Source organism: Takifugu flavidus, chromosome 1, assembly GCF_003711565.1.
Source record: "Takifugu flavidus isolate HTHZ2018 chromosome 1, ASM371156v2, whole genome shotgun sequence".
Classification (NCBI taxonomy): Eukaryota; Metazoa; Chordata; class Actinopteri; order Tetraodontiformes; family Tetraodontidae; genus Takifugu; species Takifugu flavidus.
The window spans coordinates 2,617,044-2,639,943 of NC_079520.1; the positions used below are offsets into that span (position 1 = coordinate 2,617,044).

General features: G+C 45.0%; 1 protein-coding gene across 4 annotated transcripts; it reads left to right on the forward strand.

Annotated features, from left to right (window-relative positions):
- Positions 1-340: 340 nt before the first annotated feature.
- On the forward strand, positions 341-22,563 carry zmym2 (zinc finger, MYM-type 2). Of its 4 annotated transcripts, none has more exons than XM_057052659.1 (25): positions 341-820; positions 9,759-10,424; positions 10,637-10,805; positions 11,527-11,681; positions 11,820-11,968; positions 12,048-12,210; positions 12,300-12,311; positions 13,107-13,257; positions 13,805-13,920; positions 14,143-14,268; positions 15,098-15,248; positions 15,359-15,531; positions 15,621-15,786; positions 15,966-15,994; positions 16,096-16,234; positions 16,384-16,505; positions 16,575-16,710; positions 16,880-17,017; positions 17,247-17,386; positions 17,457-17,631; positions 17,738-17,880; positions 18,749-18,863; positions 19,257-19,499; positions 19,638-19,779; positions 20,098-22,563. In XM_057052659.1, the coding sequence occupies exons 1-25, from the start codon at positions 461-463 to the stop codon at positions 20,294-20,296; spliced, it is 4,278 nt and encodes a 1,425-aa protein (XP_056908639.1). In that variant the 5' UTR covers positions 341-460; the 3' UTR covers positions 20,297-22,563. The 4 variants fall into 4 exon arrangements, with proteins under 4 accessions (XP_056908639.1, XP_056908634.1, XP_056908647.1 ...); XM_057052654.1 differs by having other exon boundaries at positions 342-820; positions 12,300-12,512; XM_057052667.1 differs by lacking the exon at positions 341-820 and adding an exon at positions 5,538-5,691 and having other exon boundaries at positions 12,300-12,512.
- Positions 22,564-22,900: the final 337 nt, after the last annotated feature.

Genomic DNA, 22,900 nt, shown 5'->3' on the forward strand with positions numbered 1-22,900 from the left:
CTAGTTCCTCCCATGAACATAGTAGCTTATCGGACAGGGGCTGGAGCTCTCGAACATTTTAGATCTGCAGGAATGAATGTGGAATTGTTTCCATGGCGCCTGTGGCCGTAGTTCTGCGCCCCCGCCTCGCCGCGGCGGTGTCTAACGGGACCAGACGGATCTTAGGCGGGTTAAGCCATTAACTGACCACACGAGTGCATCTTTCCCCGCGCACGACGTCAGGTGGGAACTCAAACATGCAGCGAGGCGGTTGATGACTTAAAAAAAGCCGACATTTTTGTAAAAGTGGCTCTTAATACAAAGTCTCGCGAAGTTGCGCGAGAATCACGCGGAGGCGCTCGGCGTGTTTACAGGTAGTCCGAAGCGCTCCCGTTTATTCTACCAACAAAGGAACGTCAAATCTGAGGCGTTTTGCCCCCTAGTGCAGTTAATTGGGCTGTTAATTATTCGGACAGACACAATGCCGGGTCGGTTTTGTTCGTTTCCAAATTGCCCCAACAAAATTACACCGGTCACTCTCCGTTCATTGAGCTTCCACAGAGTTCCTGTCGCGGATGAGGAGTTGCTGAAGCGATGGCTGGTGGCCCTGCAGATGGAGCCCGGTACCGCGGCCGAGGAGGTGAAGCGCGGAGACCACAAAGTCTGCAGCGTCCACTTCGACCCTGATGATTTCTACCCAAGAAAAGCGCAGCCAGCTCCGGTAAAAAAGACGCGGAAGGGTCTAAGGAAGACTAAACCGCTGAAAGAACACTTTGAACGCACCAAACTAAAGCCCAACGCGGTTCCGAGGACCGGGACCCGTCTTTCGTCAGAACCGGAGGTAACGTCACAACGCTTATACGATTGTTGTTTTCTTTTGATCAGTTTCATTTGGCTCTCTCTTACATCCGGTTTGAACTCATTGGATTGGCGCGTTGTTATGTGCCCAAAACTTCAAGATACTTTGTATTTTCCGCTAATTTCCCAGAAATATCCGCTTTTCTTCACGTAAACAAACCGCTCGTTGCGTGTTGGAAAACCATCTGACGTCGACTGTAAAAAGAGCCGCGGTTCGTGGGACGTGAACAGTCTTCAAAGCCCAGGCCCATTACACGTATTTAGTATTTTAGCTCTTCTAACCCTGGATAAATACAGTGTTTAGGCAACTTTATGTCTCTGCGTGTCCGCAGCTTGCGGGGCTATTGCGTCATCTGCGGACGCGTCCCGCAACTCCCAGCAATTGGCAGCCGCGATTGGTTCGCCCGACGACATAATATCCGGTCGTCGATTTTCCGACTTTACTTAATTTTTTTATGAAGTAAATTGAATTTAATCGTTTTGGTCGAGGTGATCTACATTCTTTCGCTATCAGTTTACAGTAAACACAGACGCTGGTCATTTCAGCCAAACCAAAAATGGAATATCTTGACTGTTATTGCTCGTTCATTGGGTCTTTTCTGATAGATTTTTTTCTACGATCGATGAATTATGAGTGTTGTTTTTTAACCTCAAACCCTTTTAATTAAGTCAAAGGGAAGTTGCACAGCGAACCGTGCACAGCGCCCCCTGCCGTTCCAGCTGAATAGTTGCACAGCAAACCAGGCTGCAGCGTCCCCAGCTGCATGTGGAACGCGTTGACCTTCACCATAAATACACGGTCATGTTATTTACTCAGGCAATTAATCGGGCAGCCTTGGGTAAGGCGGTTTCAGGGTCCTGATTGTTCCTCACCTATTACGGTGCAGTTAAACTCATAAAACATAGATGTGAGAATGTATTACAATGTTTTTTAAGTTAATTGAATAACTTATTTTATTTATTTAGGCTCCTTGGTGGGTAGGGTTGTTTTCTATTTGAGTCTTCGCTCCTGAATTTTGGACTTGGATTGATATTGATATTCCAATGCTCAGAAGCTTATAATAATTTAAGATCATTTGTCTTCCATTTCATGTCGCTTTCATTTCCTTCTCTGATGGCAGTTATTGTGGACAAGAGGTCCCAGCATCATCTGCCGCGGTATCACGAAAGCCCACTCTTTCTAGTAAGTTTGGGCGAATTAAATTTTATAAAGATGCCCTTTGCATGTACAGTAAAGAGTTGCGACACTCTCATGTGTATATTTATATTCACTCCCCATTGTTGCAACGGTTGTTAGAAGCAATCAAAAAGGTGCTGGTTCTTGGAGGAGACTTCCATCCCATCAACCGATGGTATCGCATGGAAAGAGAGCGAACTTTCAATGAGAGTCATCTTATCTGGACCCGGAACCAGACCAACATTTTGTTGTAGGCTCTGAAATTGTCTGTGGTGCGCAGGTTAGAAGGTAGATAATTTCTGACATAAAGAGAGGAAAAGTATTTGTTATTATGGGCTTTCCATCCTTTTTTTGATGGATATAGGTTCCCTATCTAAATATTTCATTAACTTTTTAGATAGTTGCTCTATCAATTTCTTGTAAGCTTGCATCTACGATAAACAGCTACTCGGTTGCTGGCTAGCAGAAATATATTCTTTGTTAAAAGAAAAGTGGTTCAGTAAATAAATAAAAGGTAGTCTTACAAGATCTTTATTTCTGGAGGTAAAGGAACTACGATTCCCACAGTTGGTTTCTTTAGCGAACGCTATTTTGGCATCGTTCGCGTTTGCTGTTCCACTGCAGGCGATTGTCTTTATGTTGTTTCCATGGTAACAGCGGGACTTGGAATGATATGATAGTTGGTGAAACAGTTTTTTTCCTTTCTTCAACGACATGAACGACACTACAGTCACAACAACTGGTTTCTTCAGGACTGGTTCTCAGGTGTACCTAGTTCTCACCTCTGAACAGTAAAAGACGGATAAACGCCGAGCTAAGCGAGATGTGGACGAAGCGTGCATGTGGTCTGTGACGTCACTAAAGGTTTTAATGCTAGTCTGTGTAATGGCGTCTTCCTGAGCGCTATGGTTCATTGTGCTTTCTTTTGCCCATTCTCTCTGTACATTGCACATATATGTGGTCTACTGGTGCAACAAAGGTCCTAAAAAGGATGTATGCACACTTCACAAGTTCCTGCCATCTGAGACGGATTGTGTAGCCATTGTAAATTGTGCCATTGTGTCATTTTGTTAAATGAACTCAAAAGTGACGTTCCTTTGGAGCATTTTAGCTGTAGGATTGCTCCAACAAAGCCGATGGGATATCGATGGATTCCACATCCATGTGCCCAGACGCTGGGACGTGGAACTTGTGTGACGTCTGGTAGTACCTCCAACTGGAAAGGAAGCCAAAAAATCATCTCACGAAATGGTTATTCTTGTTGAAATATGTATTGACTATTAATAATGGACCAGCAGAAAATATGGGTCTGGGATTCTCTCTTCAGATGAGGAAGCTTTATTAAACTCACAGAGGGGAAAGGTTCTCCATCTTTCCTTTAACGGCACCAATCTGGGGGCTATTCCACGTAAACCACAGTGGCTGTAAGAGGATCGATGCAGAGGTTACTCATTTTGACTTCAAATTTCCCCTGCTTTCATTTGCAGCGTATATCTGTGGTGCAAAAACAGGATGGAATGATGTGAGGAGGCTCTTTTAGGCTGTTGTTCCCACAACAGAAAGTAGACTTGTACCAGTGACACCCCCCCATCACCACCAATGTCTTCACCAATTTTTCCTATAAAATCTGAGTTCAAATATGGTTTCTAAATGTTCCTGCTCCAAACCCTTTTCACCAAAGGAAAAGCCATCACCGCCCCAAGGTCGTTATGTCTCTCCTCTTTCTTTCTGTTTAGTTTGCGTCAGAACAGTAAACGCCCCTCATTTAATCCTTATTATTACCTTGGACATATTGTGAGGTCAGATTTAAATTGTTGGGACCATTAAAGTGTGTATTTTTGCACATTTTCAGTGCTGGAGGTCACGAGCACTAAAGGATCGCACCTGGTCGGCCATATTTAAAGCATGTGGTCGACTGTTTATCTTCATTATTTTGTTACACACGATCGTGTAGAGTCCAATAATTGCCTTAAATTCTCCACCTGCAGTGTTCAGTAATGGAATCAGAATAATTGCAACTTAGTTTAAAGCTCTCGTTCTCGTTTGTAGAGTTCTGCTGTAGTGTGTGTGTGTGTGTGTGTGTGTGTGTGTGTGTGTGTGTGTGTGTGTTCGTACTTAATGACGACTGTGGAATTATTAGGCGTATTCTGGGTCTTCCGTCTGGTTGAAATTACGCAAAGGGGAACTTAATGGAACGCCGAAGGAGCCGAGAACATGAACTCCGTCAACCCGGATCCCTGTTCCTGATTGGACCCGAGCCGCGGTCTTTAGAACACTGTGTTTTGGTGCTTCGGTGGTTGATGTTTCTTATATCACAATGTGTTATCAGTTTCCGCGTATGGAGACGAGTTACGAAACACGTTAGTAGGGTTAGCCGATCTTAATGGAGAGTTTAATTGCCGACCACGCAACCCCTGATTGCTGCTACTGCGCATGCGCCGCAAGAAAGGAGGAAAAAAGAAAAATGGACGCCGGTAGAGAGTATAATAGATTACAGATGTTTCACTCTGTCGCTGCTTTCAGTTGCATCAAAGTTGGGAGGGAACGGAGGAGTTCCCGCTCGTGTTTCGGCAGGTTTTTGGCAAAGACCATGTTTATACAGCTTTGAATAGTGTCTTGTTAATCAGGATGCATTATTTAATTATAAGACTGGATGTGAACAAAATAAATCTGATTTCATCTTAAAATTTGCAGTTGTCGATATCTTACATTTCAATGGTGACACTAATCATTTTAATTGCATCGTACATCTGATAACATATTTCCATTGCTGTGTTTATCATTATGAGGTGAAAATTTTAAAAATGATCTTTTATCAGCACTTGTATTTAGTATAATAAAATCCTGAACATAGACTAATTGTAACTGTTCACCCAAAAAAGAACACTTTGAATTGGCAGGTTTTATTATTTAATACAAATAAAATAGTTCTTCAGTTTTTTGAAAACTACTGGTTACATCAGCAGCAACTACAGCTCATTTTGACAAAACTCCAGATTTCTCATTAATTTAGATTATACAAGATTGCATACTTTACTTCTTTTCTTTAAAGATTGTTCTGTTTAAGAGATGTTCTGTCCTGCTTTTATTCATACAAAAACTATATGCTTTTAATATGATCTGCAAATACTCATTTTGTCCTTTGATGAGTTCAAAATTTTCAGAAGGAAATAAGTCGCTGTGCAACAAAAACTTGACATATTCCAAAGTCTTACAACCATATTTTCAAGCCTCTCGGTTGTTGGCTTTCTGTTTCAAATAAAGTCTTTGTTGGGCACATGAGGCACGTTCTCTTGATTTCCCAAATGAAATATCCAAAATGGCTACTGATGACTATTAAAGGTCATGTGGTTTGGATGGTAGCTTGGATGGTAGCTAAAAGGATAGCTAGTCCCATAACTGCACCAAGTTGTTTTCCTTCGGCACACACGGAATGGTCCAGCCCGTTGTACTAACATCGCTTTAAGAACATTTTTCAATATACTTTAACCTAATTAAAACGGCATAGTCGGAGCCTGTGCGTGCACAATTGTTTTTTCCGTCTGTACGAAGTGACACGTCTTCTTCGTAGACGAGCTTTGGGCGGAAAGTGGAAAGTTCGGCGTTGTGCGCATGCGCTCCCCGGGATTAATATCAAGGCACAAAAGTGGCGCTACACCGTTCCGAGGTCTACTCCGGTAAGCGAATTTCTCTGACGTTTTTCATTGCAATTTTACGCCTAATTCGTTAAAGTTTGAAGAACTTGTGTGGGTCACAGGTTTTGTTCGGGCACATTCCCCCAGTTGCCAAAATACGACGCAAAGACACGCAAGAAAGCATGAGCGGTTATTTTAACAGATTTGACTCCCTTTTCTGTGCGTGCTGTGGCTGCTGCCGCCTCTAGTCTCCAGTATTGTTCAGTTGGCTCCCTAATGGCGGACGTCAGGCAGTGCTGTTTTCCGCCTGGGGGAGGTGGAGAAGGGGGGGGTGCACATTTTATCGGGTTGTGGAGATCTTGAGGCTGTGCCTCGCTTTGGGGTCACGGTGTCCACCAGGACGCTTGAACGGGATGGGGGGGCCACATTTGAGCTGCGTTGTTTACCACCTCATGACACAAATGTAGACTGTTCATGTGGTCATAGGGCTGGGGCGCCTCTAGCGGTGGCTGCGGGAGCTGCCACTGATTGCGCCAGGGTGGACGTGCAGGGTAACTTTCCAATTAAAACCCCACCGTCACAGGTATCGCGAAAATCGGGATTTCGGTGGCGTGTCCGGGTTCGATTTGGAGGCACCGGCTTGTGCACGCGTGGTAAAAGTGAACAGCTTGAGAAGTGGGTGTTGGAAGTAAAAGTGCACGTTTCGATCGGCCGGTTTGCCGTGGGGTATCGCGTTGCGCGTCGTGTGCGACGTTTCGGCGAAGCTTCCTTTATCTGACGCGAATGTTTTGCGACCATTTTTAGTGTCATTTCCACAACGGCGCAGTGTGCTCCCCTCCCCTCGATTCGCCGCTAATCCAATGGCTGTTTGCGCCAGGAAGGGCAGGGTGGGAACGGAACACCCTGAACCACGTTTCTTCTGGATCTCAACTTGAAAGCCAGCGTACTGCCTCCAGTTACCTGCGCTATTTCTGGAAGCGTTGTTCCATCTTGCTGCTATTGTTCTTGATCAAAGTTTTGGACATGCTCTCCATAGTCCAGTTGCTCAGATGTGCTGGGAAGGGGGAAGGCAAGGACGGATGATGTCGAGTCACAGCCCCAGCGCTGATTCTGGACCAGGTTTGGTGCGGTGATGGTCCTCGTCATACAACTGAGCTTCCAGCTAGTGTTATTAATCAAGGGCACCGCCGGGGGGCTCCTGAAAGCTGGGCACAGGCCGCCTCTCTTGATCTAACATTTCAGAATAGTGTTCCCCGGTGGTGTGCAGCACAGAACAGGCGGGTTCAAGTTTCGTCTTGAGCTGGCAGGTAACCGGAAAGGGCATTGGTTTGTTTTTTCTGTTTGTTTATTTATTTGCCCATCAGCCTGTTTGGATGATGTTCTGATGGCTGCGCATTACGCATCACTTCAGTGACATAATTCTTACATAATTGCAGACGTTTGATGCTTAATGTGCTATTTATGCGGCTCTATGTGAAGCTGGCGCAAATGGCTGCGTTCCTCCGCCTTGTTAGTTGCGGGAGGGGGGGGTGGGTGGGGGGGGGGGGTGGATGATGTCAACTTAGCTGCGTGCGCAAACTGATGGCAGTTGGAAAGCGTTAGGAGCAGCCAGGAAAGGTGATGATGTGGCCCAGCGCATCATCTGGCGCAGCTGTTGTGCGTGCGCGGCGCTTGTGCGCGGCGCTGAAGCCCCGCCCACCTCTCTGTCCACCTGGTGTTGACGTAGGGATCAAGGTTATATGCCAGAGCTCATTAATGCCGGACCTTCATCTCCCTCTTCTTCACGTGAGTGCAGGCTGGCGCTCAGCTCTGCATTGCAGTGTGAACCCAGTCTAGACCAGAGGATTTTTTTTTCCTTCCCTCAGCCTGACTGACTTTCTTTGCTCATGAATTCTCTTGATTGGTGCAGCATCGGAGGTAGCTTTGATGCATCTTGCAGCACAGCTTGGTTCTGTGAATGTGAGGCTCAGGGGGAGGAGAAGGGTAAATATAGGTCATCTCCCAATCCTTTGACACCACGTAACCCCACGGACACGTTAAAGTCACGTTCCTCAAAGATGTGTCCTTTTTTGTGTCTTGAGTTAAACATGTGACAGTCAGGTAAAGAATAGTTTGGAATCTTCTGTTTTCAGAAATCAGGAACATATTGATCTTGAGTGCTGTACTGGTTTGGCTTGTGCTTCCTGTCACATGGTTACCATGAGCATCTCACCAGCCCCAGTGTTTAGTCAAGCAAATCTTAAAGAGACAGTTTACCTCAAATTCACCTGAAAAAAGGCTTTTATTTCTAGATCTGTTATTCAGTTTAGCCCATTCTGCAGTTTTAGATTTTAGATTTTTGTTTTTTCTCATAATTGAACATCTTACTTGTATTTTTAATGCTAAATGGTACAGTTGGTTCAGAATAGTGACCACCTTGTGCTGCGGTTGTGTAAAGAGTTCGGTGTATGGATCACTTCGGGTTGCTGCATCGCACATGTGACGGAAAACTTGAAGAATCATGTTGCTTCTGCAATTGCTGGTGCCAGGAATGAACGGTTTTATCTTATTTTGCATCTAATTTGCTGAGATTGCTGAGTTTGGTTGAGAAGTCTGCTCCAGTCCACGTTGGACGCTACAGTGCTGGAGCCAAAATGGCCGTCGCCAAATGGCTGTTGTCAAGGTGGCAACCTGACTTCCTGCATGTCTCTTCAGGCTGCAGGTCTTTCGGTCCTGAACATCACGAAGCAGCAAAGATTCGTCTGCACGAGAGTGTGCGTGCATCTGTGTCTGTGCTGCAGCTGTCAGCAACGGCGTGATGTGTGGCTTACAGCCCCTCCTCGCTGCTAACATGAAAAGGATATTTTGACAGAAGCAGATCAAAGCAGAAAGTGGTAAAATTTCAGATTTTTCGTCCTGATCGTGGCATTGAAGCCGCCTACCTTTTTTATTTCATGTTGCGTGATCACCCAGTCTGCAGAAATCACAAAAAGATGGACGGTTGATATCTAAATCATTCTGTTGGCACCCAGCTGTAGAGAGAACAAGTCCCTTTGGTGATGGGCATTGTGGTTGCCAGGCAACCAAGGCGTAGCTTCTCCGGTTGTCGAGGGCAACAGGCAAGAAGCGTTTTTGACCGACGTACATGTATGTTGAATGTGAACAACAGCAGTTAAGAGGAGTAAAATTCTGGGTCGTTAGGTATGGAGCTGGAGATGGAGGAGGAGGAGGAGGAGGAGTGGGAAGGCCCTGATGAGGAGGAGCCTGGAGGAGGAGCAATATGGGCCCCGTTGCTGGGCAGGCACGTAGCAGTTGTTCAACATTCATCCATTAAAGCGTCTTTGGTGTCATCCATCTCCTGCAAAACGCAGACCGCCACCATGATTTTAACCTCTGTGTGGCATGTCTGAGATCTGGTATCTGGTAATAGTTTCTTCTGTGTGACCGTTTTGAAACTGCACAGGATGTGCAAATTGTGCTCCATTAAAATGAATTTGAGGTCGTCTAGATGGCAGCAATGGCAATCATCCTGAATTCGTTGTCAAAATACTTTCTCCATGAAGTGGAAAGGCAAAGATATAGTGAAATTTTGGAGTTTAGAGTCTCCAGTCAACCTAATTTGCAGGACATTACCGAATCCAAACCTTTGTTGTTGTGTTATTGTTTTTTTTGAGGGACTGTTACTAACCACCACCCCACCTGTCTGCATATTAAATATCCCCAAAGTGTTTGCTTGTCTTTAATTGTACTGTCTGAGGAGTCTCTGAGGCAGAGTATGAATTGATTTAGCAGATGTCGCCTCCATAGTCATCCAACACCATTAGTCGCTTGTCCAACAGGGCAACAAAGGGGGCAGATCAGCCTGAACTTGTGCAATACGCAGCTTGTATACCCAGTAAATGACAGGTGTATAACTTTAGTCCCGAAGGTGAGTAATATATGTATAACTGCTCACCAATACCAACCAACAGACGGTTTACGAAGTGCTAACAGAGAAAGTGTTGGGCAGTGATGGTTTTTGTCTCCCACTTGAGTCTGGGAGCACCTGCACCACAGTTGGTGGTGATGTAAACTGTTCGTGGTGCTGGCGATACCCCTCATCTCCTATCTGCTTGTGTTTGTGCTACCAGGTGGTTGCCTTAGTGATGGATGGGAACCAAAACCCTGTCGTAGCAGAGGAGGCAGGGGAGCAGGTGGAGCCCATGGATGCCACTCCTTCCCCCCAGCCACAGCCCACACCCGTATCAGAAGAGGATCAGGAGGCAGTTTCCATGGTGACTGAGGATGGTGCCCCAAAGGAGGGTGGCACACAGGACAATGATGATGATGATGTGGTTCTTGTTGGGGAGGAACCTTCTGCTACAGCTCCTCAAGACACACCCAGCACAGACTGCTTAGAAGCAGCTGCTGCCGTGGCAGGCGTGGACACGTCCACGGCCGCAGTGCCTTCCACAAACCCCAGCTCTCCCGCGTCTTCCAGTGCACCCAAACCTCAAACCACAGCCGAGCCCATCGTCATCGACGACGAGGAGGACCCCGATAAAGACGCATCCTTCGCTTCGCCGGCGCACCCCGGGGGCTCGTCCGCATCCCACTCGCCAGGTGCCCTCAGCAACACCGAGGCCGATTCGGAACTCCGGATCGCCAGTGTCACCACGCTGGGCGGCGCCCAGAAAGAGAGCTTCAGCACTTCGGCACTAGATGCTCTACCACATGAAGACGACGAGCAGGCAGACATGAACCTGATGATCACCTCTGTCACATCGCTGCAGGGTGGAGGTGCAGCGGACGCAGCAGTAAGCCTCAACGCCAACATAATATCATCCTATTTATTGTTGTGCTTAATGATTACTATAATGGCTGTTTGGGGCAGTTAATTATCATTGATACGGTACCAACAGCCCCACGGTAGAGGAGGTTGGGTCCATGCAGCATGATATATGTCTTTTTATTGGCTAACACCTTGTTGGGAAGACTTTAACTAATTTAAGGAACAATGGCTGTCCAGGCAGGTGAAGGTCAAGCGGAGGTGAACGGGCTACAGATCAGTAATGCTTTCAGCCTGAATCCCGACTCCTCACCCGGCTGCCCGACAGCTTCTTTCAACCCTGGGCGGGGCTCAGGACCAGTGGGCCAGCTGGCTCAGAATGGAGACATGGGGTCTCACAATAGAGCAGGTGACGAATCGCGCTGCAGAAAATTCACATGTTTGTGTTTATTTTCATGTTTTAGTTTCCAGATTTGTTCTTAAGAACTTCCCTGTTGCCCATTTAATTCTGTAAGACATTTGCTGTGCTTCCACTGAGGAAATTATCCCAGTGTTGGATTACAACAAGCCTAGGACAAATGGTTTGGGGTATTACTGACTGTTATACACAACCCGTAACAAATTGATGCATAAGAAATGTGCATAAACATCATTTATACAAGAACCTGCTTTTATTTCCACTGCATTTGAGTTGATTATTTTATGGACTTTCAGCCAAAACACACTTTCAGTTAAAAGCTCAGTCGCCCTGGAAACAAACGAAGCCCGATTCTGAACAGCACGATTCCTCCTCAGGTGCTTTGGTGGCTGCAGGACAGGGCAGTGTTTTAGCATTTGACAGCGATATAAGATGTGCCCCAGGGATTACATTTGATCTGATGAACAGCCTCTCACCCAAACCCTTTCTAATTAAGCTGCTTGTATTTTATAATTATCTCTCAATTCGGGAATTGAATATTTGACAATCTGGCTATCGCTGTCATGAACAGGCTGAACTTGTCATTTACGCACACATTTAATCAAACGGACTCTAGATGGTGCTGTTGTAACTTCTAAAAGTGGCTACTGGAGGATTCATTGTTGATGTATCGTAGTTCTGTGTTTTAAGATGCTGCCGTCTTTCCTTCCAGATTCATGGATCTCCCAGTCGGCTTCAGTGCCGCGCAGCCTGAAACAGACAGGAGTCGACTCCCCCTCACCAGCCACCTCATTGCCCAAACCTCCAGGCCAGTCTTCCTCTTCTAATTCCTCCTCTGGCTCCCAGCCACAGCCCAGGACAGTGAAGGTGATCCTCAATGCTCACTGAGGTCCTGTGTAGTTCATTAGAACTGTTTCATGGTTTAACTGTTCCTTATGCTTTGCAGGAAGTTTTCATTATCAGGCTTTGTTTAATTAAAACACTTAATGTCTTTGATCTTCTCAGGTAACCTGTGCTAACTGTAAAAAACCTTTGAAGAAAGGTCAAACAGCCTACCAGCGTAAAGGTTCCACACACCTGTTCTGCTCCACTACCTGCCTGTCTGCCTTCTCACACAAACCCGCCCCCAAGAAGAGCTGCACCATGTGTAAAAAGTGAGTCCCCGAGGTGTCGCCATGTGCTGACCTGGCCCAAAGCTGTGTTCAGTGTTAACCTGTGTGCGTCTGTTCTCAGGGACATCACAAACATGAAAGGAACCATCGTGGCGCAGGTGGACTCCAGCGAGTCTTTCCAGGAGTTCTGCAGCACAGGCTGTCTAGGTGCATATGAAAACAAGCAGAACCCCCCCAAATCAAGCCTCAAAACCAAATGTACTGTCTGCGGGAAGCTGACGGAGGTCAGTCCGGGCTGGAGAAAGGCTACTTCGATAGGCAGTCTTCTGCTGCGACAAGCTTTAAGACTCAAATCTGTACTTTTTGCCAACAGATCCGGCACGAGGTGAGCTTTAAGACCGTGACTCATAAGATCTGCAGCGACACCTGTTTCAACGTTTACCGCAGGGCCAACGGGTTGATCATGAACTGCTGCGAGCAGTGCGGCGACTACCTGCCCAGCCGACCGTCGGCCAACCACTTCCTGTTAGTTGATGGCCAACAGAAACGTTTCTGTTGCCAGAACTGCATCAGGGACTTCAAACAGGTATTGAAGGCCCTGATTGGACCATACTTTGGATTTGTTTTGGTGTTCTGATTTAGCTCCGTCTGAAGTAAAAGTCTAGGACAGCACATAAATGCCCATTTATATCCCATCGTAGGGTCAAATATAAAGAACAAGCTGCTTACTAAATCACATGTGAATTGGTTACTATTAAACCAAAGCCATACATACATACACACATACATACATACATACATACATACATACATACACGTATATATACATACATATATGCTGAAAACTGAGAGAAATTCTACCTTTAATCCATTAAGTCATGATGTTTTTTTCTAACTGTATTTGATTTCCTATCTCTAAAAAACTGATAGTGATTCTAATGGCAGTATGAGGCCTGCCGTCCTGTCCAAACCAGAAATTACTTGTCTGAATTGATTTTGTTCCTTAGCAACCCAAAGTGGACAGCACTAATATATAGATTAAACTGCGAGGCCTCTTTGGAAGAGTCCGGCATGTTTAGTTGTCATTCATCCCCTAATAAACGACGAACCTTTACTGACGGTGTGGGATTTAACTAACGGATTAGTTTTGGGTTTTTCCCCATCACCTTTGTTGTCACAGGCGCACAGCAAACTTGCAACATGCCAGACATGTAAAACACTGATCAAGACCGGAGAGGTGCTGCACGGTCTGGGCGTCGGTGGCGTGATGGGCTCCTTCTGCTCCGTCAACTGCTTGAACAAGGGCAAATTGACGACGGCCTCCTTTGTCGGTAAGGAACCAGACGACACAACCTTCCCCGCTAAGCTTTGCTGCTTTCATTTTTTTGCGTTGTTAATTTGTCACCGGCTTTATTTGTGCCCCGATTCTGAGATTTAATTCAAGTTTCACAGTTGGTGATCGCAGTGTTGAGTCTGAGCAGAAGCAACAGGCAGTGTGAAACAAGCAAAATGATATTCAGTCAGATTTAATTCAATTCTCTGTCTGGATTTGTATTGTTTTGGGGTTTTTTTACCTGTTTGTCCAGTTTATTGCTAACAGGTTTGTCTATCCTGGTCAATCATCTCACCAACTAGATTAAAATGGTTCAGAGCTCCAATGTTAATAACAATAATTGATAATTATAAATGTAATTTTGTATCTATATCAACTTGAAATAAAAAATAAACTCCATTTTCCATCTCTTAAAGGTTTCATTATTATAAATTAATAAAACTATTACATGAATGTTCAGCTCTGCCTTGCTGTTGTTTTAAAGAACTTTAATTTTGTAAATACTTTCTTTTCTGATCTTTACATTTCGATATCTGTGTGTGTAGCCACAGAGCCTACGTGTCACTTCTGTAAGAGGAATTCATTACCGCAGTACCAGGCCACGTTACCAGAGGGAAATGTCCTCAACTTCTGCAGCTCGCAGTGTGTGACCAAGTTCCAGGTTAGACTCTTTATTTAAAAAAACATGCAGGTCTGCAAAAATTAAAGACACAGCCGCTCTTTAATAATCACATAGAATATAATACCTTGTTATTTTCAGCACTTTCCTGAAAACTCTGTTTTGTCTGCTGCCACATTTACATATTGAGAGCTTATGGAAGCACAGAAGACATGTCGCGTGTGTTGGAGGGCTGTGCGTCACGTTTTTCTTTATTTTCCCCAGAACGCTACCCTGCAAACGGCCACAAACGGACAGCTGCCCCTGTCCACTGCTGCCGACACAGTTCAGCTGAAATGCAACTACTGCCGAGGAGCCTTCAGTCTGAAACCTGAAACCTTGGAATGGGAGGTGAGACCACCCTTTCTGTTCAAGCAAGTAGCTAAAATGCACAATGGTTAAAAAATAAAATGGCAAGCGGGAGTCTGAACAGAGGTAGAAACGTCCAAGACTTGTCCCGTATTTTCCGGACTATAAGTCGCACTTTTTTCATAGTTTGTCAGGGGGTGCGACTCGTACTCTGGAGCAACTTAAATAAATACGTTATTACAGAATTTCACATGTTCGTTATTCACACTGACAACCACAAGAGGGCGCTCTAGGCGTGTGTACCCGAGGAACGAGTTCCTTCAGTGATGCAGAAGAAGAAGCGATGCTGCGTCTGTGGAGTTAGACTTGATTGTTTGGTAAACTTGCTCGGATGTTCTTTATGCTATAGTTATCTGAATAACTGTTAATATGTTACGTTAACAAAGCAGACACGTACTCAGTTCGTTGTGGGTCATGTAGCTGAATTTGTTACGTTAGCATACCGTAACCCTATTGCTAATCCATGCTAATTGCCTTTCAATGTATGTTTTTGGTCTCAGATTTTACCAAATAAATTTTCCCCCAAAATGCGACTTATAGTCCAGTGCGACTTATATATCTATTTTTCTTCTTTATCATGCATTTTTTGGCTGGTGCGACATATAGTCCAGAAAATACGGTACTTATTCCGCGTTGCCCTTTAACTGTTCTGTAGCTGCAAAAATAGCTGTTTTTATGTTTTTGTTACCTGGTTTGATTGGGAAATCACAGTCCTCCTATAATGTAAGCCAACTGGATCCGATTTGCTCTGCAGTCTTGTATTTTAATTTAAAGGGCCACCTTCAGTGAGTCTAAATATGTTTCCCTTCAGGATAAGATGTATCAGTTCTGCAGTAAGGTTTGCTGTGAGGACTACAAGAAGCTTCACTGCATTGTGACGTTCTGCGAGTACTGCCAAGAAGAAAGGACGCTGCATGAGACGGTCAAGTTCTCAGGAGTCAAGAGGCCGTTCTGCAGCGAAGGTTCTAATCTGTCGCAGCGCAGAGATGGTTCTTGTGTTGCATGGTTGTAGGATTTGTGCCACGCTATCATCTCTCCTTTAAGACATTTCCACTTTTTTCTCCCCCCCCAGGATGTAAGTTGTTGTTTAAGCAGGATTTTATCAAGAGGTTGGGTCTGAAGTGTGTAAGCTGTAACCACTGTAACCAGCTCTGTAAGAAAAGCATCACCCGACAGTTCGGAGGCACGACTCGCGACTTCTGCAGCGAGACCTGTGCCAAGAAGTTCCACGACTGGTTCTACAAGGTATCTTCTTCACCTCTGCATCATTTTTAAAGACGCTCCAGATAAGCGTTTAATGGTGGGTGTGAAACCGTCCCTTTTCTGGCCACTAGGCGGCGAGATGCGACTGTTGTAAGGTTCAGGGAAACCTGACAGAGTCTGTGATGTGGAGAGCAGAGATGAAACAGTTCTGTGACCAAGATTGTCTGTTGAAGTTCTACTGCCAGCAGAACGAGCCCATCATGGTCACGCAGAAAGGCCCTGAGAACTCCAGCATAGGTACCAACTGTGTGTCTGCAGATGAAAACAAATATCAGGAATCAGAAGTGCATTCTATTTTTATTGCTGTAATCAACCCTGATTGTTACATTCTAATAATTAGATTCACTAATGTTGTAATAAGGTGTGATACTTTTATCTATATTCATATTATTGTGTATATATTTTCTCTTTTGTAGGGGTTGAGTTGCAAGCACCCAAATTTGGGGTAGGTGATGATTTATCGTAGTTTTCTTTGAACTCTTGATTATTTTTAATCTATGTTGGATTTAACTGGCTGTATTTTTTATTTATTTTTTGCTGTTGCAGCTGGTGAACCAGGGTTCAATGGCGTACGCTGGTGGTCTGATGAGAGATGTGAAGAACAAGGCAGTTCTCTGCAAGCCGCTCACCCTGACCAAAGCTACTTACTGCAAACCACACATGCAGAGTAAACATTTACAGACAGGTATAAATAGCTGAAACTGATTTCTTAGAGTGTTTTAATGTCACACTTATGTGATGATCACATTAGAAACCACAAATAGCTGTGTGGATACAACATGAACACTTCCCTTTCGTCCAGCTTTTCCTGATCTGCGATATTTGTCTCCTTAGATGTAGATGATGGCATTAAGAGGGAGTATGTTCCTGTTCCCATACCTGTCCCCGTCTTCATCCCAATGCCCATGAATATGTACTCCCAGGTCACTCCCACTCCAGTGTCTCTGCCTATACCGGTAAGACGTGCTCATGAACGCAGGATACTAATAAACCTGCCTGATTACTGACCCAGAAGCTCTGTCCAGGTGCCTGTGCCTGTGTTTCTGCCTACGACCCTGCAGGGGGCAGAGCAGATTATTGAAAGCATCAATGAGCTGAAAAACAACGTGACCCCTGAGCTGCAGCGTGTGCCTCAAACACTCAAAGAGGAGCAGAAAGAAGGTACAATCGTGTGACTAGGGTTTCTTCTAGTGTTTTATTATCTTTGGTTTTTAAGATGTCATAATTTAATGGAAACATCTGAAACTACAAAATCAGTCTCTGATATAAATACTTTGTTCTCTGACTAAACTCAAATCTCAGTCCATATCTACCTGGCTGTGCATTTCAGATGTAGAGACAATAAAGGTTAAGAAAGAGGTTAGAGAGCAGGAATCCTCCATCAACAACTCGGAGGAGGAGGAGGAGGAGGAGGAGGAGGAAGAGAAGTACGATCCTAACCTGGATCTGGAGACCGACTTCCCTCAAGGTAACCACTGAGGTTCTAAACTCATGGCTCCTTCATAAGTCAGGAAGAGTTCTATTCTCTGCTGTGTGAGGATGCAGGAGTGGTAGCATTAGAATAGCCTTTATCCTCCTATCTGTAAAAGATTCAGCCAGTTGGAACACAAAGCTCTGAATGCTGAGTCATTAGCATCTTTAAGCATTAGCATAAATGAATTGAAGGGGTGGTGTTGTTTTTTGTTTTGTTTTTCTAGTCTCAGCATTGGAGCCTGCTCCAGTCCTGGAGGGAATGGACGAAGACATGAGCTTCTCTCTGCCTCCAGTCCTGGCAGAGTCGAAGGAGCAAGAGGAGGAGGAAGAGGAGCCGGTACCTCGACCACAGCCCAGAAAACAAGTATGCCAATAAAAATTAAAAATGTATTGGCCAATTTTACTGTGTAGTAAGTGATGATTGTGCACTGCAGGGGAACAAGAGGCAGGCAGTTGAGCAGAGCTCTGCCCAGATCTCATCGGAGGGGCCATCGGTGAAGCGCTCACTGCCTCTCAAAGCTCGCTACGGCATCTATGCCTGGAAACGTTGGGTGCTGTCTTCTTCTGAAAAAACTGAAGACACCAAAGATGAGGATGGCTCCAAACCCGGTAATTTACCAAGCCAGTTAAAAACATATCTGTAAACGTAGAAGGTGTCTGCATGTTTCTGGACGTGTTTGCTAATGGCAGCTGATGTGTGGTGTCCTCTCTGCAGTCCGGGTGAAAAGTAATCTTCTGTCCCTGAGTCCGGAGGAGCTGAATGAAGGCCTGTCACAGTTTGTAAGGGAGGTGTGCAGGCCGAATGGAGAGCGCTATTCACCCGACAGCATCTTTTACCTCTGTCTTGGAATTCAGCAGGTTAGTAACCAGCCTGAGAGCTCAGCTCAGGTGTAGAAATTAGAGCTTTTATTAGAGATGTCAGTCACACTGTCGCAGTAACGGTTTATTAACTCGGTTTATTAAAAGCTTTTATCCTGGATAATTACCACAATCCCACGTTTGTACACTTGCACTGTACGTGATCTATACAATGAGGTCATTCTGTATCAGTGTTCTTAGGCATCCTTAAAATTAGTACAATGGTAATGGAAATTATGTTTTCATAATTATTATAATTGTTTTTTTTATTCATAATTACTTGGATTATAAATCTTAGTATAATTCGTCTTGTTGGGCGGCCTTTTCTCCAGCCTGGAGCCTTTTTTTACGGTAGGAACTAAAAGCAGATAAGTGTTTCCAGTAGGACAGATATTACTGGTGCACATTCTTCCCCATGTGAGTCAGTGCAGCATGGCAGCGGAGCGGGGAACAGGATCTTTCAAAGCTTCCTGGCATGTGTATTATCCGAGTGTAAAATGTGAGAATTGTTTTTTATTTCTATAAGACATTGTGTGATGTAAGCAATCACTCATTTCTGTGCATTTTGATTGATATTACATCGATTTAGAACCCGTTTTGAATCTGCTGAATTTCTCTGGTGAAATGACCGTATGCAGTATTTTGTGGCAACTTAAGATTTGTAATGTATTTATTTAATGCTTAACGGTGTATCTATAGATTTGTATGTCCAGTGATTATAATTCATTGCTGTTCACATCCTGAATAACGGTGATGATCATCTAAATATGAGGACACTGATGGTTGATTTCAAAGGACCACCTCATCTTGATAACTTATGTGTAAAACTTTTATTTTATTTTTTAATTGTGGTGTGTATCTTTCTAAGCATCTCCACACCAAAGGCCGGAAGGATGACCTGTTCAGTGACTCGTGCTACCAGCAGTTTGGAGAGGAACTTAACAAGGTTCTGAAGGATTGGCAGCCCAGTGTGCTCCCTGATGGTCAGTACTGTCTGATTTTGACATTTTACACAATAATACTCTAGATTATGATAGTCTAAATGGAACAAATGTGTAAACATAAGTAAAATAATCAGTTTTCAGCTCAGCATTTCACGTGAAAATGTATTTAGTTCCAATTTGAGGTGCTCGTTCTCAGTGTCCAATGATTAGAACTTTAATGCTGTTCACATTCTGATGCTTTGTGATTGCACTGTAATATCATATGAGGACACTATCAACGCGCACAGATAAAATAAATTCCAAAAGGTAGTGTTTTCATCTGGTCCCCTTTGCTTATTTTGAAGACATTCTCAAGGTGGACTACTTGTTGTGACGAGTGTTACTTGTACATCGTCTGTATTTTACATTCTGGTTATTTGCTGCTCCTTCCAGGCTTGCTGTGGAGTCGAGTGGAGGAGCAGAGCCTGTGGAGCAGCAGGCAGCTCGGGGAACAGAGTCCCGCCGTGTTGCTACGTTCCCTTGTTTACCTGAACACTAAATATTTTGGCCTGCGCACGGTGGAGCAACATCTCCGCCTCTCTTTTGCCAACGTCTACGGCCCTGACACCATCCATCCTGTCACTAAGGAGACGACAGTCTGCATCAGTGTGCCTTCAATTTCTCAGGGTGACCACGGTGAGGCCTTTACTGTAAAAGTGACTGTGAATTACACATGATCTCTTTTATAGGTGGTGGGGTTAATTGTGTAGCTGTTCAGATCATGTCATAAAAGCACCAAATGTGTGTCAAGAGTAACATCCTTTGTCCCTTCAGTGCAAACAGAGTCTCGGAAAAGAAAGCGGAAGTCGGAGGTTGATGATGAGGACCAAGAACCCAGCGACTCGGCAGGCTCCGCCGTGCGCTGCCCAGTTAAGAAGCACGAATGTCACCTATATGATCTGTACAGATCAAAGTGGTGAGTTCCCTATATGTCACTGCAGCAGTCGTTTCCTCTGATATTTGAAATTCTGTCTACTCCGAAGGAGGCTGTCGCCTGTTTTCCACTAAATTTGTGTATTTGAGTCCTGTGATTATAACTCCATGCTGTTCACATCCTGAACTGCCCTGTTGATGACTGAAAGATGAGGACTTCCAAACGAAATTAAGAGGAAAAACGGGCCATTTTCTTTCAAACTGCTCCATTTTGTTTGGCATACTCTCACAATACTGAAGTTTATGGAGCACACAAAATGTCTTCATCTCCCCAACTCTTCCTCTGTTTCTGTGCCCACAGCCCGCCCTCATTGCGTGATCGCCTTGACCTTTTCTACGTCCAGCCAGATCCTGCTCGTGACCCTGATGGCCAGCTGTGGTTTACTTCAACTCCTCTGGAGAGACAGGCTCTGGAGAACCTCCTCACCCAAGTCCTCCTGGTCAGGGATGTTTACACGGACAAACACTACACGGAGGAAGACGTGGACGGAGGAGAATAACAGTCGCCGCTGCTGGCGCCGGAACCTTGTGTGTGTTCGCTCCTCGTCTGTCTTTAGCTTCTCACCCTCCTTAATCCCAGTTGCTGGTTCCCTCCCATTGAGGAGCGTCCTTACGAAGGGACGATGACCATAGTGGTGAAGAGCAGCCCAAACTTGACTTACAGAAGAGAACAGGGGTGGTTCTTCCTTTTGAGGTGGGGAAATGTCCCGATGTGTGAACTGAAAACACGGTGGGCCAGATAAAGCCTATTCAGGGAATGCATTTATAATGTGATGTGGTTCCTGCCCCCAATCCTGAGGTCCTAGTTTTGGCAGAAGCTTAAAAATATTTTTTGTTTTTGAAAATTAGGAGACAAGGCACTTTGAACGTTTTCAGCTCTGGTACCAGAATGAATTTGTGTATATAATGAATCAGAAGACAGGATATTTTTTAAGGTAAAACAAAATCAAATCAATAAATGTGACTCAATCCAGAATTGGATACATTATTTTTATGGATGAGCTCAGACAGCGATACCCTCAGGCTCACCAGCCCTGATGGAAGTATCTGATGCCTCCATTCGGTCCCCCAGAGAGCAACTAGAGCCGTTATGAGGGTGATACACAAGAAAACTGTTGAAGTAATAATGGAGACATGGCTGCTGAACACCAAATTGTCCGATTTGCTCTGCTCAGTTCTGGCAGCGTCAGTCGGGTGAGACCTGGTGTCACAGAGCGATCCCAGCAGAAAGATTAGAAGCCAACTTGTGAAACTAGCCTGCAAAATACCGGTCACTGTCCTCAGTCCTTGAGTTTTACAACAACCAAAGAGTGAAACTGTCCCAGTCGCTTGCTTTCTTTGCTTTGGGAGTTGAAACAAAACTATGAGCCAGCGGGCTCCTCGAACTCGAGGTCGAATCCCACCCATGCTCACTAGCACTACATCACCCCTGAAGAGGTCGCTCACCTGCAGCATCTGCCCTCCAATGTCAACAGTTGTGGGTGGCACCAAGCACAGGTGCAGAAGCGTCAAAGCTCAGGCCGGCCACCTTGTTCTATACTCAGTAACTCGACGCCAGTTTCAGATGGGACTTGATCAGATCTCCCTTTTCCCTTTAAAAAGAGAAACAAAAGGTTCGAACAACTAACCTCTCAACACAGGAATGGTCACGTTTACTCGCACAGTCCAATAAAAGGATCCAGTCAGGTAAAAATAAGTGGATTCAGCTGTTGCACTGCAAGGTCAATCAAGAGAAAACGGACGCCACCTCTTTTGATTTGGGCTGATTCGGTCCATCGCTCCTCCCGTGCGCTGCTCTTCCTTCACCATCCCTGCTCTCAGGCCCAAACCGCTGCATCACAGAGGATGCCTTCAGCTCGGGGGGGCAGGAGTCGGACGGTAAAAGATCTCGAACTCCCGTTGGACACGCAACCTTCCGACATGCTGCGTTTCTTAAGGGGACTCTGTGGGAACCTCCATTCACGCCATGTAGCATTATATGCATTCTAAGCCCAGATTGGGTTGCTTTTTTTTTGAAGTGTAAATATCTGAGACGGACAGTTCATAAGGACGGGACCTCGAAGACGCTTCGGAGGGGGGGGAAGAAAATCTCCCACATGAAATCTCACCTCCGGTGAATTCTTTAATACTGATATTTATTTCTTTCAGTTTGTATTGTTTTGTGTTTTTTCTCAGCCCTCTTTCATTAAGAACCTGCTGCAGTCCCACGCCTCGCCGCCTCCCTTAAAGGATCCTGAGCACGATCATGACACCGCAAAGGACGGATTGTTTTTACATTTCTTTGTTCTTATTAGCACTAAGCATCCGTTTAGATTGCAAACTTAGCACTTGTTCATAAGAGTCCCTCTTCCAAGCCGTTACGAGGTGCGTGCACTGTAAAGGAAAAGTTACATCTCCGAGTTACTTTCTTTTTTTCCTCTTCTGTCATGGAGCTAAAACTCACCATTATCAAGACTTGTTTTCATTTGCAGTTTTACACAAATTGGAAGGTTCCACAGAGAAATGCTTTGGGGTTACACCACAGGGCTCGCGGGTTCCGATTTTCCCCAGTAGAGACTCCAACATTTCAAACGTTAATGGGATCGTGGACAGGTTTTTTTTTTTCTCCTCCCTGCTGGACTTGAGGCAGCGATCTCGTCGCTGTGGTCGACTTCGATGCCTAATGTGAATGTGCCTATCTGTAAATACTGAAGAGTGATTGTGACTCCAGACCGATGTGTGTGAGCTGATACGGCCGCATTAAATAAATGTTTTTTTTGTTTTTTAACCTCTCTTTCTGGTGTGTTTTATTTATTTTTTTAACAGACTTGTGATTGAGAGCCTCCATCTTTGATTCCTCCTTAGGATCCACTTTTACTTCTCTTTATTTTCTGCTATCTGCTGCTTGTTCCTTATCAGGGGCACGTGGAATACCGGAGCCTATCCCAATGTTCTGGAGTCCAACGCAGCGTCCACACAAGTGTGGAGTTCCTCCAGGTACTCCAGTTAACTCCTACAGACCAGAAACATGCACTGTTTGTGTGTGTGTGAGAGAGTGTGTGTGTGTGTGTGTGTGTGTGTGTGTGTGTGTGTGCGCATGCACGCCCTGTGTTGGGTGATGACCT

Excerpts from the sequence above, each read along its gene's own strand:
- zmym2 (XM_057052654.1), top strand. The coding sequence starts at position 461 with ATGCCGGGTCGGTTTTGTTCGTTTCCAAATTGCCCCAACAAAATTACA. Across the intron at positions 14,269-15,097 it reads CTGAAACCTTGGAATGGGAG|GATAAGATGTATCAGTTCTG; the intron begins GTGAGACCACCC and ends GTTTCCCTTCAG. Across the intron at positions 15,787-15,965 it reads CCCTGAGAACTCCAGCATAG|GGGTTGAGTTGCAAGCACCC; the intron begins GTACCAACTGTG and ends TCTCTTTTGTAG.